The 16,796-nt window shown below is 33.4% G+C and overlaps 1 protein-coding gene across 2 annotated transcripts; it reads left to right on the top strand.

The window, feature by feature from the left end:
• The first annotated feature begins 155 nt into the window (after window positions 1-155).
• Window positions 156-13,932, top strand: LOC141814370 (uncharacterized). 2 transcript variants are annotated; one of them, XM_074702316.1, is made up of 19 exons: window positions 156-314; window positions 1,242-1,269; window positions 1,446-1,546; window positions 2,150-2,353; window positions 2,452-2,695; window positions 3,012-3,187; window positions 4,777-4,859; window positions 5,167-5,239; window positions 5,707-5,772; window positions 5,891-5,933; window positions 7,179-7,318; window positions 7,480-7,692; window positions 8,659-8,743; window positions 8,814-9,108; window positions 9,548-9,806; window positions 9,900-10,110; window positions 11,101-11,318; window positions 12,490-12,646; window positions 13,402-13,932. In XM_074702316.1, exons 1-18 carry the CDS (start codon window positions 189-191, stop codon window positions 12,637-12,639), a joined length of 2,715 nt encoding a protein of 904 aa, XP_074558417.1. In that variant the 5' UTR covers window positions 156-188; the 3' UTR covers window positions 12,640-12,646; window positions 13,402-13,932. The 2 variants fall into 2 exon arrangements, with proteins under 2 accessions (XP_074558417.1, XP_074558418.1); XM_074702317.1 differs by having other exon boundaries at window positions 12,490-12,641.
• The last annotated feature ends 2,864 nt before the right edge of the window (window positions 13,933-16,796 follow it).

The raw sequence follows: 16,796 nt of genomic DNA on the forward strand, positions 1-16,796 counted from the left end.
CTCCTACCGAATTAAAAACCCTGCCTTCCCTTTCCTATCCCTCCCCTTCCCTGAAGTCTGCGCGCCGCCGCCATCGCTCCACAGAACAAGCTTTCGTCGGCAAACGGCACTCGATCACTTCCTTTGAACGTCACTTCCTTTGAACTGCTGTCGCTGCGTCCCCTCAAGCAAGCAGCTCGCGGATAGCAATGGGGATATTCGAACCGTATCGAGCGATTGGCTACATCACCACCGACGTCCCCTTCTCGGTTCAAAGACTAGGGACGGAGACCTTCGTCACAGTTAGTGTTGGAAAGGCGTGGCACTCGTACAACGTATGTTTCGCTTCAACTCTTACTCTAGCTAACATTCGCCTGAATTCATGCCTGAAAGAAATCGATGCTCCTACATACTGTTCAAATAACGTAATTTGCATGATTTGAACTCGGCGGTACTACTTATAAACGACCATAGTTGGCGGAATCTCAGGGAGAACCATCGAATTAGGTTCTGAAAGCAGTAAATAACATTGGCATAGGCAAAGATGTATATTGTAATTGTTGTGTAAGTTATCGCCCCAAAAAAATTGTTGTATGCTGATATTAACAGGAACCACGCCCTGCATACGGTGCTATGGCTGTTTATTTTGATAGAGATCGGAATTGGATGATTGTTTTTATTCTTTTTCACGTCCAAGAGTTAGCCATGTCAGTGCCACAAAGAAACTATGAGAAGGTTACCCATGTCAGGGACTGTAAGTTGACCTGTAGGATCTTAAATGCTATTTCATATTTGCTGAAGAAATACCACTTGATCTTTGTCTCTGTTTGAGTTTCTTATATTTTGGCTGACAGTTATCTCAAATTTCGCTCTATCTGCAGTTCATTTTTTTGAGAATCGCCATGCAATTTAAGTATATACACAGTATGTATTGTTTGCAGATATTTATCAACTAATTGTTATAAACTTCACATCGTAATCTAAAACTGTAATATGCATAAGATAACATTTTTTTTTACTTTTGTCTTTTTGTGGCTCAAATTAGACTATATACAATCCATGTCAATTTCAGATGTTTGTTGAGTATATTGTTGCTGAATTTCCAAATGCAATTGTTACAATGTAATATAGAATCTGTAGTCTGCACATGATGGAATTTTTTATGTTTCTATAACTCAACTAAAGCTGTCATCATGATGATACTCTCAAATATTTATTAATTTCATCCTGTCTTTCTCATTTTTTATTGTTTTCTTTTTCAGTGCGCAAAATTGACCTTGTTTTTTGGAGGTAAGACTACACTCAAATTGTCTTTCTAATCATCTCAGTCTGTCAATCTTTTATTATGGCAACAGCAGTGTCTTTTATTATGGCTTTCAGTTGTTACATTTGGTTCATATGTACAGTATTTAGTGTCTGTTCCTTATTTTGTCTGAATGAAATTTCTCAAAAAAATATTATTGTAGGTCCTCAATTACCGAAAAAGATTAGAGCTCTTGCATCTTATAAGGATTTTACTATTGCTGCCTATGGAAATGATATTGGTGTCTTTAAACGTGCTCATCAGGTTTGTAGAATCATCATTTTCCTTGCTTGTTGCTGTTACACTTAGATGAGTTTATGTTAAACTCTGCCTTGCATAATAGGTGCATTAATGGAACTGCATATACCTAGTAGTTAACAGTGATGATGGTTCACTAGTATAACACTGTTATCCTGTACTCCCTGTCAAAATACAGCTTGAATGGTTGAGAAAGCTATGCTATGATCTTTTTCCATAAACAATGTATATTGGTGAATAATCAATTATGTTTTTCTATATTGTTCACCATAACCTATCTGATTTTGACTGATTTTGATTCTACAGAGAATCTCATAAAGATTATAGTTACTTCAGAACATGCTCTTCTGTAGAGAGATTTCTTGATGCTTCTATTATTATCATTTCCTAAGGAAGAATTTCCTTGGAAAACTTTTGGGTGATAACGATGATTAGACAATATTGACATCAAATTTGTAGAGAATCTCATAAAGATTGTTGTTAGTTGTTACTTCTAAAATTGCTTGATTCTTACTTATATCATGTTCAATTTCTAATGAGGAATTGTATCTTCTAAATTTGATCACTATCTCCTTTTCTGCATTTTTAATTTTATATAACTTCAAGCAGGTAGCTACGTGGAGCAGACATCAGGACAAAGTTAATCTGTTGCTTGTGTTTGGAGACCATGTCTTGAGTGTTGATATCAAAGGCAATTTGTTTATATGGTCCTTAAGAGGAGATGAATTGAACCTTGAACCAGTCGGCCATATTCTGTTAGATGACAAATTCACCCCAACTTGTATTATGCATCCAGATACTTATCTTAACAAGGTTACTACTAACTTATCTGTTCTATCTTTTCCTAGTCCAAAGATCTTTATTTTTATAGTAATTTTCTTATGGAGAATCTAAAACTTGTGCTTCGTCAGATCATTATTGGCAGTCAAGAAGGCCAGTTGCAGTTATGGAATGTCAACACAAAGGCAAAGCTTTTTGACTTTACAGGGTGGAATTCATCTGTATGTTGTTGTGTTGCCTCACCTGCACTGGATGTTGTTGCCATTGGCTGTTCTGATGGAACTATCCATGTCCACAATGTGCGCTATGATAAAGAAATAGTGTCCTTTAAACATTCTGAGCGTGGTGCTGTAACAGCCTTATCATTCAGAACAGGTATTGGTTCTAGCTGAAGCATCTTTTTTGGATGTCATAGTGTCCATTGTTAGGGCAACTGTACTTTATGCTTTTTGCCTTTTTGCATTGTTTTATTTTTTAAGTGAGGCAGGGAAATTTTCTTCCCTTAAGCTCAGTGGCAGCAAAAGATTAATGGTCCTTACAGCTCACCTTAAATAGTTGGAACATACCATTTTTCTTATAGTAATCTATTTTTTTATCATGACAAATTGTACACTTTGGAACAGTATGTTTGGTAGTTTCTATAGTTTGATGGCATTGTCATTGCAACTCATATACTACTTTATTATGTTAGATGGACAGCCTTTTCTTGCTTCTGGTGGTTCATCTGGTGTTATAAGCATATGGAATCTGGAGAAGAGGAGACTTCAATCTGTCATTAGGGAAGCTCATGATGGAACAATTATTTCACTCCACTTTTTTGCCAACGAGCCTGTTTTAATGAGTTCATCAGCAGATAATTCGATTAAGGTAATATCAATCATACTTGATTGTTAATCTTAGTATTGCTATTTTTTATTTTGGACTCAGCAATCAAGTGCATTTGGGCTGCATGTGAGTATATATAGTCCAATTTTGATATATTTTATCCACATGAATTTCTTAATCCATTTGTATATCTATGTTCTGTAAGCACTAGTGGTTACTATCTATGAAACATATTGTTGTAGTTTCTGATGCTATCCAGTGCAAATGCCATTTATAAAATATTGTAATATGCAAATATTTTCTGAAGCTATCAGATTAAGCAGTCTTTTTTTATTGTTCTTAAACATCTTTGATGTTTTATTTTTTGTCTTAATTTGTGCTGCTCTTAGAATATGGTGATTCTGGAAACCTGGAGTTAGAAAATTTTCCTATTGGTATATGAAATTGCCTTGCTACACTAGATACATGGGCCTCATATTCTGCCTTTGTCTGATACAAGAGATGATCTTCTCAGTTTTATCTCTTGTTTCTTTTTTGAACCTTATATGCTATGCCATCTTTATGCTGTTGTGCTGATTGTTTGCTTTCTTTTCTTGATTGCACTTCATAATCAAAAACATGTTTAATCAGGAATCATGTACCGGACTCATACTGGTTCATTTACGAGATAAAAGGCAGATGCAGGCTTAGATTGTCTCATGGTAAAATGATATGAAACCAGGGCAACAAGAAAATCAAACACATCTTTATTTCTCTTATTTCTGTTTCTCTCAAGAGTTCAGACTCATTTTATCCATTTCTTATTTCATCTTCTTCTGTTGCAACGCTCGTGATTGCCCAAATCTAAGCCATGTTTCCACATGCTGTTGCACAATATAGTTATTAATGAGTTTCAGGTTGGAAACTGAAAGGACTGTGAATGACTGATACCAGTAGGTGCACCATTACGAATTTATAGTTTCACTTAGTTGGTGGTCTGGATTTTGGTTGTCTTCAACTGCAAATCACTCAGTTCCTCTTAATCAGACTGATGGTGTTGGATATTGAAATATGCAGTTTTATTTCAGTAAGGAGCTGATTCGAAGTCGTGCTGTATTTTATTTATCTTTATTATTTTGATTGCATATGTTTGCTTTCAGCTGGCCTTATTTGTAACACACCTGAAAATTCATGTTGGATTCAAATGCTTCAGCTGTTGGCTTTCAATCATTCACTGGTTTTGCTTATTTTTAATGTACAAATAATTTATCAAAAGTAAATCTATACCTTCTAGTAGTTGATTTTGTTCTTCAATCCTGTTTTTGCATGATTTAATTCTCTGATTGTACTGGTTCACACTCTTAAAAGTTTTGAAAGTCTTGTTAGCACACATTTTCTTGCATTTGATATTCAACTGTGATTTTGCCAGCAAATATGTGCTGGCTTTCTTGGATATGATTTTTTACCACACTGTTAGGTCATCAACGATAAATTATTTATACAACTCCATCACATTTTATTTCTAATTGTTAGATTCTTATTGTCGTAGAATCATGTCCATCATCTTGTGGAATTCCTTCGACAACATATTTTTTTTCCTTGAATGTTTAGAAGTATCATTTTCTTAGTAACTCCTGTACTTTTCATGATAGATGTGGATTTTTGATACAATTGATGGGGATGCTCGTCTCTTACGCTTTCGGAGTGGGCATAGTGCTCCACCTTTATGCTTAAGGTGAACTTCAGATTTTCAAAACATGCTCTATTTCCTCTATATATCTACTCTATTATTTTCGTATTTGACAGTGATTAATTTCATTCAGAATGATAATTACATAGAAGTTTCTAATTTTGACTGATCATGTAAACTAATTTGCCTTATTGTAATATAACATTCTATGTAATCTAACAGGGCATATTTTGATTCTAACTGCCTTATTGTTTTGAATCCAAAAAGGCATATTTTGAATCTAAACAAGGCAGATTAATTTCATTCTAATTATGGTTACTTGAACAATCTAAGAAGTTTCTAATTTTGACAGATTTTATGGGAATGGGAGGTATATCTTATCTGCTGGTCAAGATCGGGCTTTTCGTCTTTTCTCAATTATTCAGGTTTGTTGCTTTCTTTCACCAAGCTTTAGGCTCTTTATTTTCCCATTATTCTATGTGTAGCTATATCTTTGAGCTTGATCTATAAGAGTGTGATCTTATGTCAGTTTTGTTTGATTTAATTTCTATTAACTTTCAGTGAGTTGACTAATTGGTCATCACTTTATGTACGTTTACAACTTTTCATGTTTTCCCTTCTTGATCCCGTCCTTTTGTATATTGAGTCACAAAATTGTTACTTTCTTAATCATTCATATGAGCTGGTACCTGTATTCATTAGAGTCTGGTTTTGCTAGGCATCAGCCTGCTGTGATTTCCTTGTAATAAATTAACTGTTTTTCATAGAATAAACTAATCCTTTTTAACAAAGACCATATGTTCTGTTAGTCCTGATTCTTGGATGAATTTGACACCAAGATCTTTTAGTTTACTAAGTACCACTTAATAAATATATTTTATTTGTTCAACAGGAACAACAAAGTAGGGAGCTTTCTCAACGTCATGTAACTAAAAGAGCCAAGAAGCTCAAAGCACGGGTACTCTATGAATAATCCTGTATATATTGTATATCAAAGTTTTGCATTTTAAAAGTTGTAATTTTGTATGAACATTCACTTATCAATCCTTCTAATCTTTCATCCTGCTATTCACCAGGAGGAAGAAATCAAATTGAAGCCCGTTATTGCATTTGACTTTGGTATGAATCACTTCTCAGTATATGGCTTCCATGACTTTGGACTATATTTCCTCATTATTTCCATGGAGATGTCTTGCTATAGTGTGTTTCCTTGAGTCTATTATGGCATCGTAGTTGATATGATATCGTATCTTTTTGACTCAGGATCTTACATATTTTAATTACACCACTGTTATATTTCTTGGATTTAATCGATCATTTTCTTAAAAAGGATCCTCCTTTTATTGGTATTACCTCCAAAGGCACTATACAGATTGACACAGCTTACTTCCAAGCCTGCTCATGGAGACCTATTCTTGATGGAGATCCTACTTACCATACACATGCTTGGCCAGAGTTCTATTATAGTAGAAGTTGCTTCATTGAGCGTGAACTTGTTTCATTTTGAATTTTGAGCTATGTTCTATTAATGTATCTAACTGCACAACTACAATGACACTTATATTTGATCAGCCACAAGACCTTAGCTAATTTTTCCTGTTGGTCAAAACCTAGATGGCTACTAAAAGGCTAATGACAGTTGATTCAAAATGAAACTATATAAGCTGCTTTTTCTGTGTATCTTATCTCTCTGTTGTTGAATCTTGTACTTCCTGTCAGGTAGTGTCACCTACATTGATCTAGTTAAGCAATAATATTTCTGACCTAGACTATCAACCACTGGCAAGATCTGGAATGCAAAATGTTCAGATTGCTACTTGCTCGTGTAATTAACTCCTATTCTGTTGATCAGCACATGTAATTGTTTCAAACTATATGTTTAGGCTAGAAAAAGTATTCCTAAGCATATTTAATGCTGTCCCAAGACATCACATTCTGGACTTGTAACTTCGTAACTAGAAGGATACTTAGGTATACTACGATAACAAGTTGATTGAATTTGCTTATCTCATAGCCAGCACGATCTAAATAATAACTTTTGGATAGCTTATTATGCTCCGATGAAGGTTTTTAACATCAATTAAAAAGGTCAACTTTTAGACAGGAATTTACATGGTCAGTGGGTCAAGTGAATAACAGATACAGGAGAGAAATAGTAAAGCAGTTCACAGTGAAAAATAGTGAATCCATTGTTTCTTGTGATTTGGCAAATTGATAACTTTCTTTTCATGCTATTGATTTGTCTAGATAGACACTACAATTCACATCTTCTAATAAGGGTGACTAATCTATTTGCCGCTCACAATTTATATATACATTTTATTTTCAATATGTCTCAGTTTTGTTCGTTTCTGCATATTTCAGCTGAGATTCGTGAACGTGATTGGTGCAATGTTGTTACTTGTCATATGGACACGCCTCAGGCTTATGTTTGGCGGCTTCAGAACTTTGTTATCGGTGAACATATTCTATCACCATCAGCAGATATCCAAACTCCCATTAAGGTATATTCTTTTGAAGCATGTTAAACTTGCTTTGCTTTATTCATTCTGTAATTTTGAATCTTTATGATACATTTTCTCCTAAATGGATCTTGTGATCTCTCTCTATAGAAATTTATGGCGTTTTGGATAAGTCATCTAATTATCTCTTTCGTATCTTGCAGGCATGTGCAATAAGTGCATGTGGTAATTTCGCCATCTTGGGTACTCATGGTGGTTGGATTGAACGGTTTAACCTCCAATCAGGCATCAGCCGAGGAAGTTATAATGATATTTCAGAATCAAGACAGTATGCACATGATGGTGAAGTGGTTGGAATTGCTTGTGATGCTACTAACAGCTCAATGATCAGTGCAGGATATAATGGTGACCTCAAGGTATATGCTGAAGGAGTTTAGTATGTCTGAATTTTGGCTCATGAATTTAGTATGTTTGTATTTCAGTCAAAAAGTCTAATATGAGAGTTGGGACTATCCTTTTTAGGCACAACATACAGCAGATATTATATTTTAAACTGTTTTGCACCATCCACCACAGAAAACATTCTTTTCATATTTGAAATCATCATACTATAGACTCTTTAATCATTTGTCCTTATATGGATCAAACATTAACTTGATTTGGTTGATATGTTCTGGCATTGTGATATGAGAATATTCCTATGATAACAAGTGTTTGGGCAAGTATTGAGTTTCCCATACAGCTACTTATTGAAGTTATGGACCATACAGTAAAACTTCCTGGGTGCAATTTTCAGGAGCATACTACTTGTTTTCTATTTGAGGTAATCCTGGCCATAGATTCTTCTAGGTGCATTTGCATTTACAGAGCTGTGAGAATGAGGTACTATAATATATTTGATCTAAACCTATTAACCACCCATTTTTAGGATTTTTCTTGCTTTTTTTAACCTGCTTGGAGGAAGGAATATGTTAATCTTTGTGTATGGAAGAACATATCATGATGTAATTTTTTTTTCTATCCAACCCATGTTTATTATTGTACACGACTAGTGTAGGTTAAAAATAACCTAGACTTGCACTTCTTAGTTTAACCAGACAGAAGGATGCATTCTTATATACTGCCTGAAACTCTTGGAATGTTGGATCCCAAACCTGCTTCATGTGGTTATACTCGTTGCATGTACTTCATTGAGCATCTAGATCATGTTCCATTAAGTTCTATTTTATGTTTTTTCTACGTGCCAATTCTCAGTTCAGTCTCATGATGCTTCTATGTTTTGAACAATCTATCAAAAAGCTATGCTCCACAGTGTATCTGTATAATGTGCACTTTGAATTTTGAATTATATGATTGCTGTTTTAAATATCCATCTTCTGTAGGTATGGGATTTTAAAGGACGTGAACTAAGATCCAATTGGAATGTTGGAAAACATGTAATTAAGTTGGTGTATCACCGAATAAATGGTAATATTCTGTTCTATTCTGTTAGTACTGCAGGATCATGATCTGATGTAATTCATGATTTCATTTTTAGGTCTTTTGGCAACTGTATTGGAGGATATGGTTATCCAGCTGTATGATGTAGTGGCACTGAGGATGGTTCGGAAGTTTGAAGGTCATAAAGATCGCATAACTGATTTGTGCTTTAGTGATGATGGCAAATGGCTGCTATCTTCAAGCATGGATGGAAGTCTACGAATTTGGGATGTCATATTAGCAAGGCAAATAGATGCAATATCTGTTGATGTTCCAATAACATCATTGTCTCTGTCTCCTGCAATGGATGTTTTGGTTACATCCCATGTTGATCAGAATGGAGTATGCCTTTGGTAAGCCATCAATTGGTCTATGTTTTACACAAATATGTAAAAAAGGAAAAAACAATAGGCCTGCCACTTCAAACATCAAATAAGAATGAAAGAGTTATTCCATTGCAATTTAATTCCTTGAATGAGTTACGGTCTGCAAAATTCAGATATGCTATCACCTTGAACTGCACTTGGTACTTGCTTATACTTATTTAATAGATGTCATGTGCATTCCTTTTGTTCCTTTAATGTTGAGTTTTAATGCTGACTTTTAGGTCTGTATTAGTTTATGTTGCATGTTCATTTTTATAGATCTGATGTCGCCAAAGCGACAATTCATGTTGGATCTGCTTTATTCATTGATTTTAAGTTTAACTAGTGGTTATTCTTGTTTTTCAAAAAGCTAATGTCTGAAAACTTTTCATTCTCATACACTCTTAAAACGCCTTTGATCTATCAGGGTTAATCAAGCTATGTTCTCTGGAGTGTCCAAGATGGATTCTTATGCAAGTGGAAATCAAGTAATGAGTGTCAAAATGCCAACTGTTACCTCAAATGGAGGAGCCAACAAAGAAGAAACTTTTAGTGCCGAAAATGTTAATGCAATTCAGAATGCCTATTATATTCCTCAACTTGATAAACAGATACCTAATCTGATTACTCTTTCATTGCTTCCTAAGAGCCAATGGCAAAGTCTGACTAATTTGGATATTATTAAGGTCAGTATGCTTTTTATATAGATTTTCTGAATTGGATTACCTTGTTTATCTATTCAATGTTTTGTTCACCGAATAATGTTTTTATTTCTTCAGGTTCGCAACAAGCCAGTTGAGCCGCCAAAACAACCAGAAAAGGCTCCTTTCTTTTTACCCTCAGTTCCTACTCTCTCTGGGCAGATATTATTTGAGCCTGACAGTGAAGCTACTGCAGAAAAAGATAAAGAAAAGATGAAAAACCAGAAGGCTGTAGTCCTATCTTCACAGTTTATTCTTCTACTGAATTCTTGTGCGGAGACAAAAAATTGTAAGTTTTTCTAACTGTATAGATTCTTTTTTGTTTTTAGTTAAGATCAGTTTCCCCCAAGTTGGAACCTGATTGGCAAGCAAGTAGGTTTAATGTTTTTTTTTTGGTTGTGTGGTTTAGTGTGGCAGAATTTTGCATATTGGTTCATTGATTCATGTAAATAGCTACCTCAAGGCCACTTCACCTCTTGAAACCCATTCTTTTTGTTCACATATGCTCTGATGTTTTATGTTTCTTTTGAGGGAAGGAAACAAGAAGAAATAAGGTGACAGAAATATTTCCCTAATGATATTTCTCCTTTATTTCCTTTTGCGGAAATGAGAGTGGGAAAGAAAAGATAGGGGTGTATTAAAAATCCCTACTTTCTTTCCTTCAAGAAAATGATTGGATGTAAAATATTGCACGACTATTTTCCTATGAATTTTCTTCTCCTACCTTTTTCTTTTGCTATATGTTTGCTTCCTTAGCAGGAAACATGCACTAATACGGGCTTACCATTTACCATTTGCTTCTGATGATATGTATGCCTAATCAATTTCCATTTGGTAGTAACTTGTCATTCCTTCCTCTTGTTTACTAAAATTTCACTCCAGTTGACTGTTGACATGGATGCTTTTGCTTTAATGAGGTCTGATAACATCATTTTCTTCTAGAGTTCTGATCATGTCTATGTAATGCACTAATATACAAATTCTTCTTGATGTTGATATTGTTCTTGCTCTCTTTGATTCATCAGCAGAGATTTCTTTAAATTAGATAGCCATTTTTATTATTAGAATACGCTCAAATAAAAAATGATGGAAGAAATCAAAAATAGGTTGGTAAAAATGTATATTAAGCATCAAATTAGCTCCAAGCGTTAGAACTCCATCTCCCATCTCTTGCAGATTAATTGTTTTTTGACACTAGTATTGCTCTTTGATTTTTTTTTTTTTGTCATTTTTGATCTATCTCTATCTCTTTACACTTTTCGATGCTCTCCTGTTACAGTTTCAGCATTCACAGATTACATTAAAGGTTTATCTCCATCAGCTCTAGATTTGGAACTCCGCATGCTACAGATTGTAGACGACGATAACTTGGAAAAACTAGATCAAAGACAACCTGAACTTCAGTCGATTGGAATGCTACTTGACTACTTAATTCATGAGATTTCTTGCAGGAATAACTTTGAGTTTATTCAAGCTGTTATAAAATTGTTTCTGAAGGTACACATTTATCTGAGCCATGATTTTTACATTCAAGGACAAATTGTGAAAATGGTATTTTATTGAAACCTTTTTATGGCTTAAAGAACCAAAAGCATTAGACATAATTTTTTATGTTAAAAGTACACGAGTCATTTGCTTCAAGCACAGGCATTGTTTCTGCATGTGTATGCATGTGCATTTTTGCGCATAATATCCAGTTGCATTTAGCAAATGTTCTTTTCAGTAGCATGGCTAGTAACAATAAGTTTGCATAAACCTTGCTTTATCCAATGTGAAAAATATTATCTGCAATGATTTGAGAAAGTAGAGGACTTATTCAACTACTTTCATAACTGATCAAAATTGCCTTGGTTGTATTAGTATTTATGGCATGCTCGTTTTCTGGTGCACTAGTTGGAGCAATGTGAGTTGTTCAATTCAGAGTTTGAAATCCCTATGCTGCAGTCTTTATAATTTAACACACTTTACATTCTTTAGGAGTGCTACAAGTTCATCCGGTACTTCCAATTTTTGGTTGTATAATATTGCAAACTGCAGTGCAATCTGCCATATTTTACAGACCAGAGTTTTGGAGTTTTGGGCTGCTATGAAACAGCAAGTTCAAAAAAATAACGCAGCAGAGCTGAAAATAGTGTTGTTGTAGAATATTAATATGTATGGAATGATGATAAAATGAGAGAAAATAAATTGAGATACTATACATATAAAGATGTTGTAGATTCTATATCCGGAAGAGTTGAATGTGTAATAGATAAAGGGATATTGAAAATATTAGTTAATATAATATAAAATAATCAAATTGTTTTGAATAGGAATAGAGATATAGCTTCATTTAGCATAGAGTTAAATTGAATGGACGGTGATTAATCATGTAGTTGATCCCAAATAGTTGGGACAACCAACTATGAAGAGATTGCATATGTTTTCCTATTGTAATTGATAAACTATTATTATGGATTTGAGAGCTATCCTATCAAGTCCTACATGAAGTTTTTTTAAAAAAATATATTATACTTTGGTAGAGAATGAGACATGTAACCATTCTCCACATTCTGAAATAATGATAATTCTGTTTTGATCTTTTTAACAGCCAACTTGGTTTGGTCTTAGTTTATATTAAATTTATGGATTATGTATTGATATGAAGTGATTTTATTCTGCAAACCAGATACATGGTGAAACACTGCGCCGTCACTCAATGCTCCAAGAAAAAGCAAAAAGGCTTCTTGAAGTTCAAAGCAGAGTCTGGCAGAAGATAGACAAAATGTTTCAAAGTGCTAGATGCATGGTTACATTTCTGAGCAATTCACAGTTCTGATTGTCAGGTTCCTTGCCTTCTTATTCTGATTCTTTCTGTTGATAAATTTTATCTGTTGTTAAAACTTAATGATGTGACATTATGCTTAAAACCATAATGACTCGTTTAATTTGTTTCTTTTTAACTAATTCTCATGTATGCAGATTATTCTGATTCTCATCTTGGTGAATTTGTCTTATTGTTAATTATTTGGTTAAGAGAAGGGGATGTTCATACATGTAATTGTTTCTGGTTCCTAATTCAAAGGAGTATGACTAATAAACCTCATAACAGAAAAAACAAAGAAATGAAAATAGTTTGTAGTTGTGTCCTGTGATTTATGCTTGGCTAAGCAAAGCTATTTTCAGATACGTGTAAGTGTTTTTATTTTACTTTTATGGAATTTGGTGCACCTTGTATGTTAACCCCACAGCAGTGGCTTACTATAATTGCCATTTAACTGGCTCCAAGTGATGGGTTTTTTCGATAGGCATGCTTGTTGGTAGTGTCAAATAAACAAAAATGGACTCACTCAACTCCTAGAACGTTCTTGTTAATTGTTTGCTCATTCTCTTTTTTTTTTTTTTTAAAGAAATAAGGCAGGCTTGGCTTCTTATTTGCTGCTTCAATATAACTTATACCTGCTTTTTCTTTGCTACACTAATCCAACTGACAGCATGCACATTAAAGCCTTTTTTTTAACCCTCTGCTTGGAGCACTTCTTGCTTACATTTGAACTTTAATAGATGTGCTTGTTTATGCCCATTTTTTTTGTTGCTGCAGGTGGACTACTATTTATTTATGAAGAGTTTGTTTCTGCGGTTTTGATACACAATCCTCTGGCATATTTATTGCTCGCATTGATATGTAATCTATATCGAAGCTCGCCAAATTACTCCTAGCAAAGCGTTTATACTCAGGAGCACTAATTTGCTCTGGCATTCTTTTGCCATAAATTACTGATTGCTCAAATTTATTTGGCGATGCACCAACTACAGTCTCACGGTCGATCTACTTAGCAATTTTTTCAAATATCGCCAACTTGTTTTCCATCAGCAGAAGCTCTTCATTCCACCACCAGATTTTTTGATAGAATGAGATTTTTGTATGACTAAGTGTTGTATCGCAACACTTTGCATTCCAGTGGAGGATCTTCTTAGCCTTTTAACGAGTTACTTTGTTTCATTTTGTATCAAGTCAAATTATTATGAACTTTAGTGGCTTTAGGACTCAACTTGTATCCTTTTCCACTCATGACATTGGAAAATGTGTATTCTTAAGGTGTAAATTTGCGTCGTTTATATGATTTTTGAAGACTGGTTTCCGAGTTTTACACAAGTTGTAACAATTTCTGTTCAACATATCAATTTATCATTAAATACTTCCATTTGCAGATGTCTAAGCTTGCATATTTAACTAAAACATTGTGCAAACTTTCTTCTTCCTAAATTACTAGATGTAAAGATGGATAATTGAACTCGGTAATTAATTTTCAATAATTGGGCTACGCATGGAAGGTTGCTAAATAAGATGTTTGATCAACCTACACCTTTTAGATTTTAAATCAAATCACATTAGTTGAAACCAACACAGATAAAAGGTTAGGTACACTAAGCCATTCTTTCGAACAGATTCGATCAACCATTGTTCTGTTGAAACTTTCTTCTAAGTTTATGTTGTAAGATGGTTACTTTTCGTTAGCAACTTCGTGTTATACATGGATTAAACTTGGATACGTTTGTCGTGTGGGCTTGTTACTTGATCTCAGAAGAAAGTTGCTAAAACAAGATGTTTGATCAACCTATCTTCAAACCAAACCATATTAGTTGAACCAACTTGAAGAACTCCATATATTCCTCTCTTATCAATTATGGAGAAAACTAACTATTTTTTTTATATCTAAATCAACTTTTGAATAAAGAATACCTCAAAAGTAAACTAACTTTATAAAACTACAAAGGCGACAAAGTATCATACTCGATCATGTCTGCTTTAACTTTAGCATTATTATAAAATTCTTTATATAAATGTTTTATTTACTAACCTTTATCTTAATCAAGCAAGCTAAGAAATAGGGAAGGATATTAAATATAAAAATAAACTAATTGCATTTGCTTTTAGTTAGAGGGGAGAAAATATCAAAAATAAAATAATTTAGCTAGGTAAAACAATAAAGTAAAAAAATAAAATATGAAAATAGACTAATTGCATTTCCTTTTATGTGTAAATTTTATTTTTTTCATGTCTCTTTGATTAATATGAAAATAAATTTTTTGAAAAGAATGGAACTTTTTTTTTTCTTTTTTTTAAGAAAATAATAAAAAATGATTGTAGGTGCTAATTAGTATTATTGATAAGAGCCATAGAAGTTGTTGTTAATGTATGTTGCATTCCAACCTAATTTTTTTCTTTTTTTAATAAAGACAAAAGATATTATGTGCACACAACCAAAATAAATTTCATTAAAAAGATTTTTTTTATTATTTTGATTCAAACTACTATAACTAACCAATTCTAAATACTCTTTCTCCCTCTATATATTCTCCAAAAACATTGGTCATAAGATAGTACAAAAGAAATGACCTTTTTCGGTATTTTCATTAGTCTCTACTCATTTTTGCTTCATAGAAATTATCTTCCTAATTTTAGTTCCTAAATTGTTCTTTCATTTTTATAATTACTAATTCTTTTTTCATCCTTTAATTCTTGTTGTATTTACTTTTGTTCATTTTGTTGTTGATTTGTGTTGTTTTAGCATAATATCAATTGCTAGACTAAATGACATTAACTATTGATACCAATCATTTCAACTGAAAGCTTTTGAACTTGCTTTTTATTATCCTTTGTTGGGACTAATCATGATACCATTTGCAGGAGGAAGAGTGTCCTAAATTTCCATATCAAGTTGTCCAAGATGTACTAGATATGCTTAAACATGCTTAAGATTGGAGGATGAACTCAATATGACACCCCAAGATGAAAGCAATCGTCCGTCCTTCATGTGAATAACCTCATTCGGTGCAATTGAGATCAAGCTCAATGAAAGGAAGGTAAACAAAGCTATAATTTAAGATGATTGTTGTAGAAAACAAAGTAAATAGAGAAATAACATATTATTATCAAATGAGTTTTCATAAGTCAGTATTGATGTTATCAATCAATTGATGTTTCACATGTCTCAGCTGATATTTTTGCACATCTGAATACTAATTTTTGAAAGATTTGCCAATTGTACAAGGAAAGCCATCATTGAGTCTCTTCATATTGTTCTTTTGACATTTATCCTTGCGTTCAGAAATGATTGATCTTCCTATAAGCAATCACTATGAAAGGAATATAAGTGGTTTAATCGACTGGCTTAAATAGCAATAACAAAATATTTGAATGACCAAAGTTTGATATTTAGAACAATGTTGCACATAATGACTCTTTGCCTGATGAAAGTCACTTGTGTAGTTAGTTTTTCAGTTTGCTGCCAAATTGATAAACTATTACTCCATTTGTTGCTTGAGTCAGACACAGAGTTACCTTGTGCAACACTGTTTTGATGTCAACCTTTTTTTTTATTCAATCACTTATTTATCGTTATTTAAACTAAGTCGATTAAGCCACATAAATCTTTTTCATAATCATTGATTAGGTAGATCATCTATTTCTGATGCACTAGGTTTGATGATAAAAGAACAATGTGAAGAACCTCAATGATGACTTGCCTTTTTATAGTTGGTGAAACTTTTAAAGATTACTACTCAGATGTGAAGAAATATCAACCGAGATATGTGAAGATATCAATTATTTGATAACACATTGATTTAGGAAAATTCTTTGATAATAATACTGCTATTTCCTTGGATTTCTACAACTGCCATCTCAAGTATTAGCTCTGTTTACTTTCCATTATTCCAATTGGCATCATAAAGAATGATGCATTGGATTTTTTTCAGCAAGCATAGTGAATTATTTGACAAGGGCTAGATCTTATCCTTTTGTTGAAGTTGCTCGATGAAGATTCACTTCAGCCGGTCTCGAAAGGGATTAATCATAGCAACAAGAATGCAAACTATAGCTAATGGTGGAGATGATAAAGTTTTTCTACATCTTTTAAATTTATTTTAACTCTTGTAATCAGTATTTTGCCTGTTTCAAGAAAAAGACAATCCCAATTATCATGCATACAG

Source organism: Curcuma longa, chromosome 21 (genome assembly GCF_044706935.1).
Source record: "Curcuma longa cultivar G26 ecotype Majalengka, Jawa Barat chromosome 21, ITB_CL_G26_1.1, whole genome shotgun sequence".
NCBI lineage: Eukaryota > Viridiplantae > Streptophyta > Magnoliopsida > Zingiberales > Zingiberaceae > Curcuma > Curcuma longa.

Bases quoted from the DNA above. Each gene is read 5' to 3' on its own strand.
- LOC141814370 (XM_074702316.1), top strand. From the start codon at position 189: ATGGGGATATTCGAACCGTATCGAGCGATTGGCTACATCACCACCGAC. The intron at 9,109-9,547 runs GTAAGCCATCAA...TTGATCTATCAG, and splicing joins CAGAATGGAGTATGCCTTTG to GGTTAATCAAGCTATGTTCT. The intron at 11,319-12,489 runs GTACACATTTAT...TCTGCAAACCAG, and splicing joins TTATAAAATTGTTTCTGAAG to ATACATGGTGAAACACTGCG.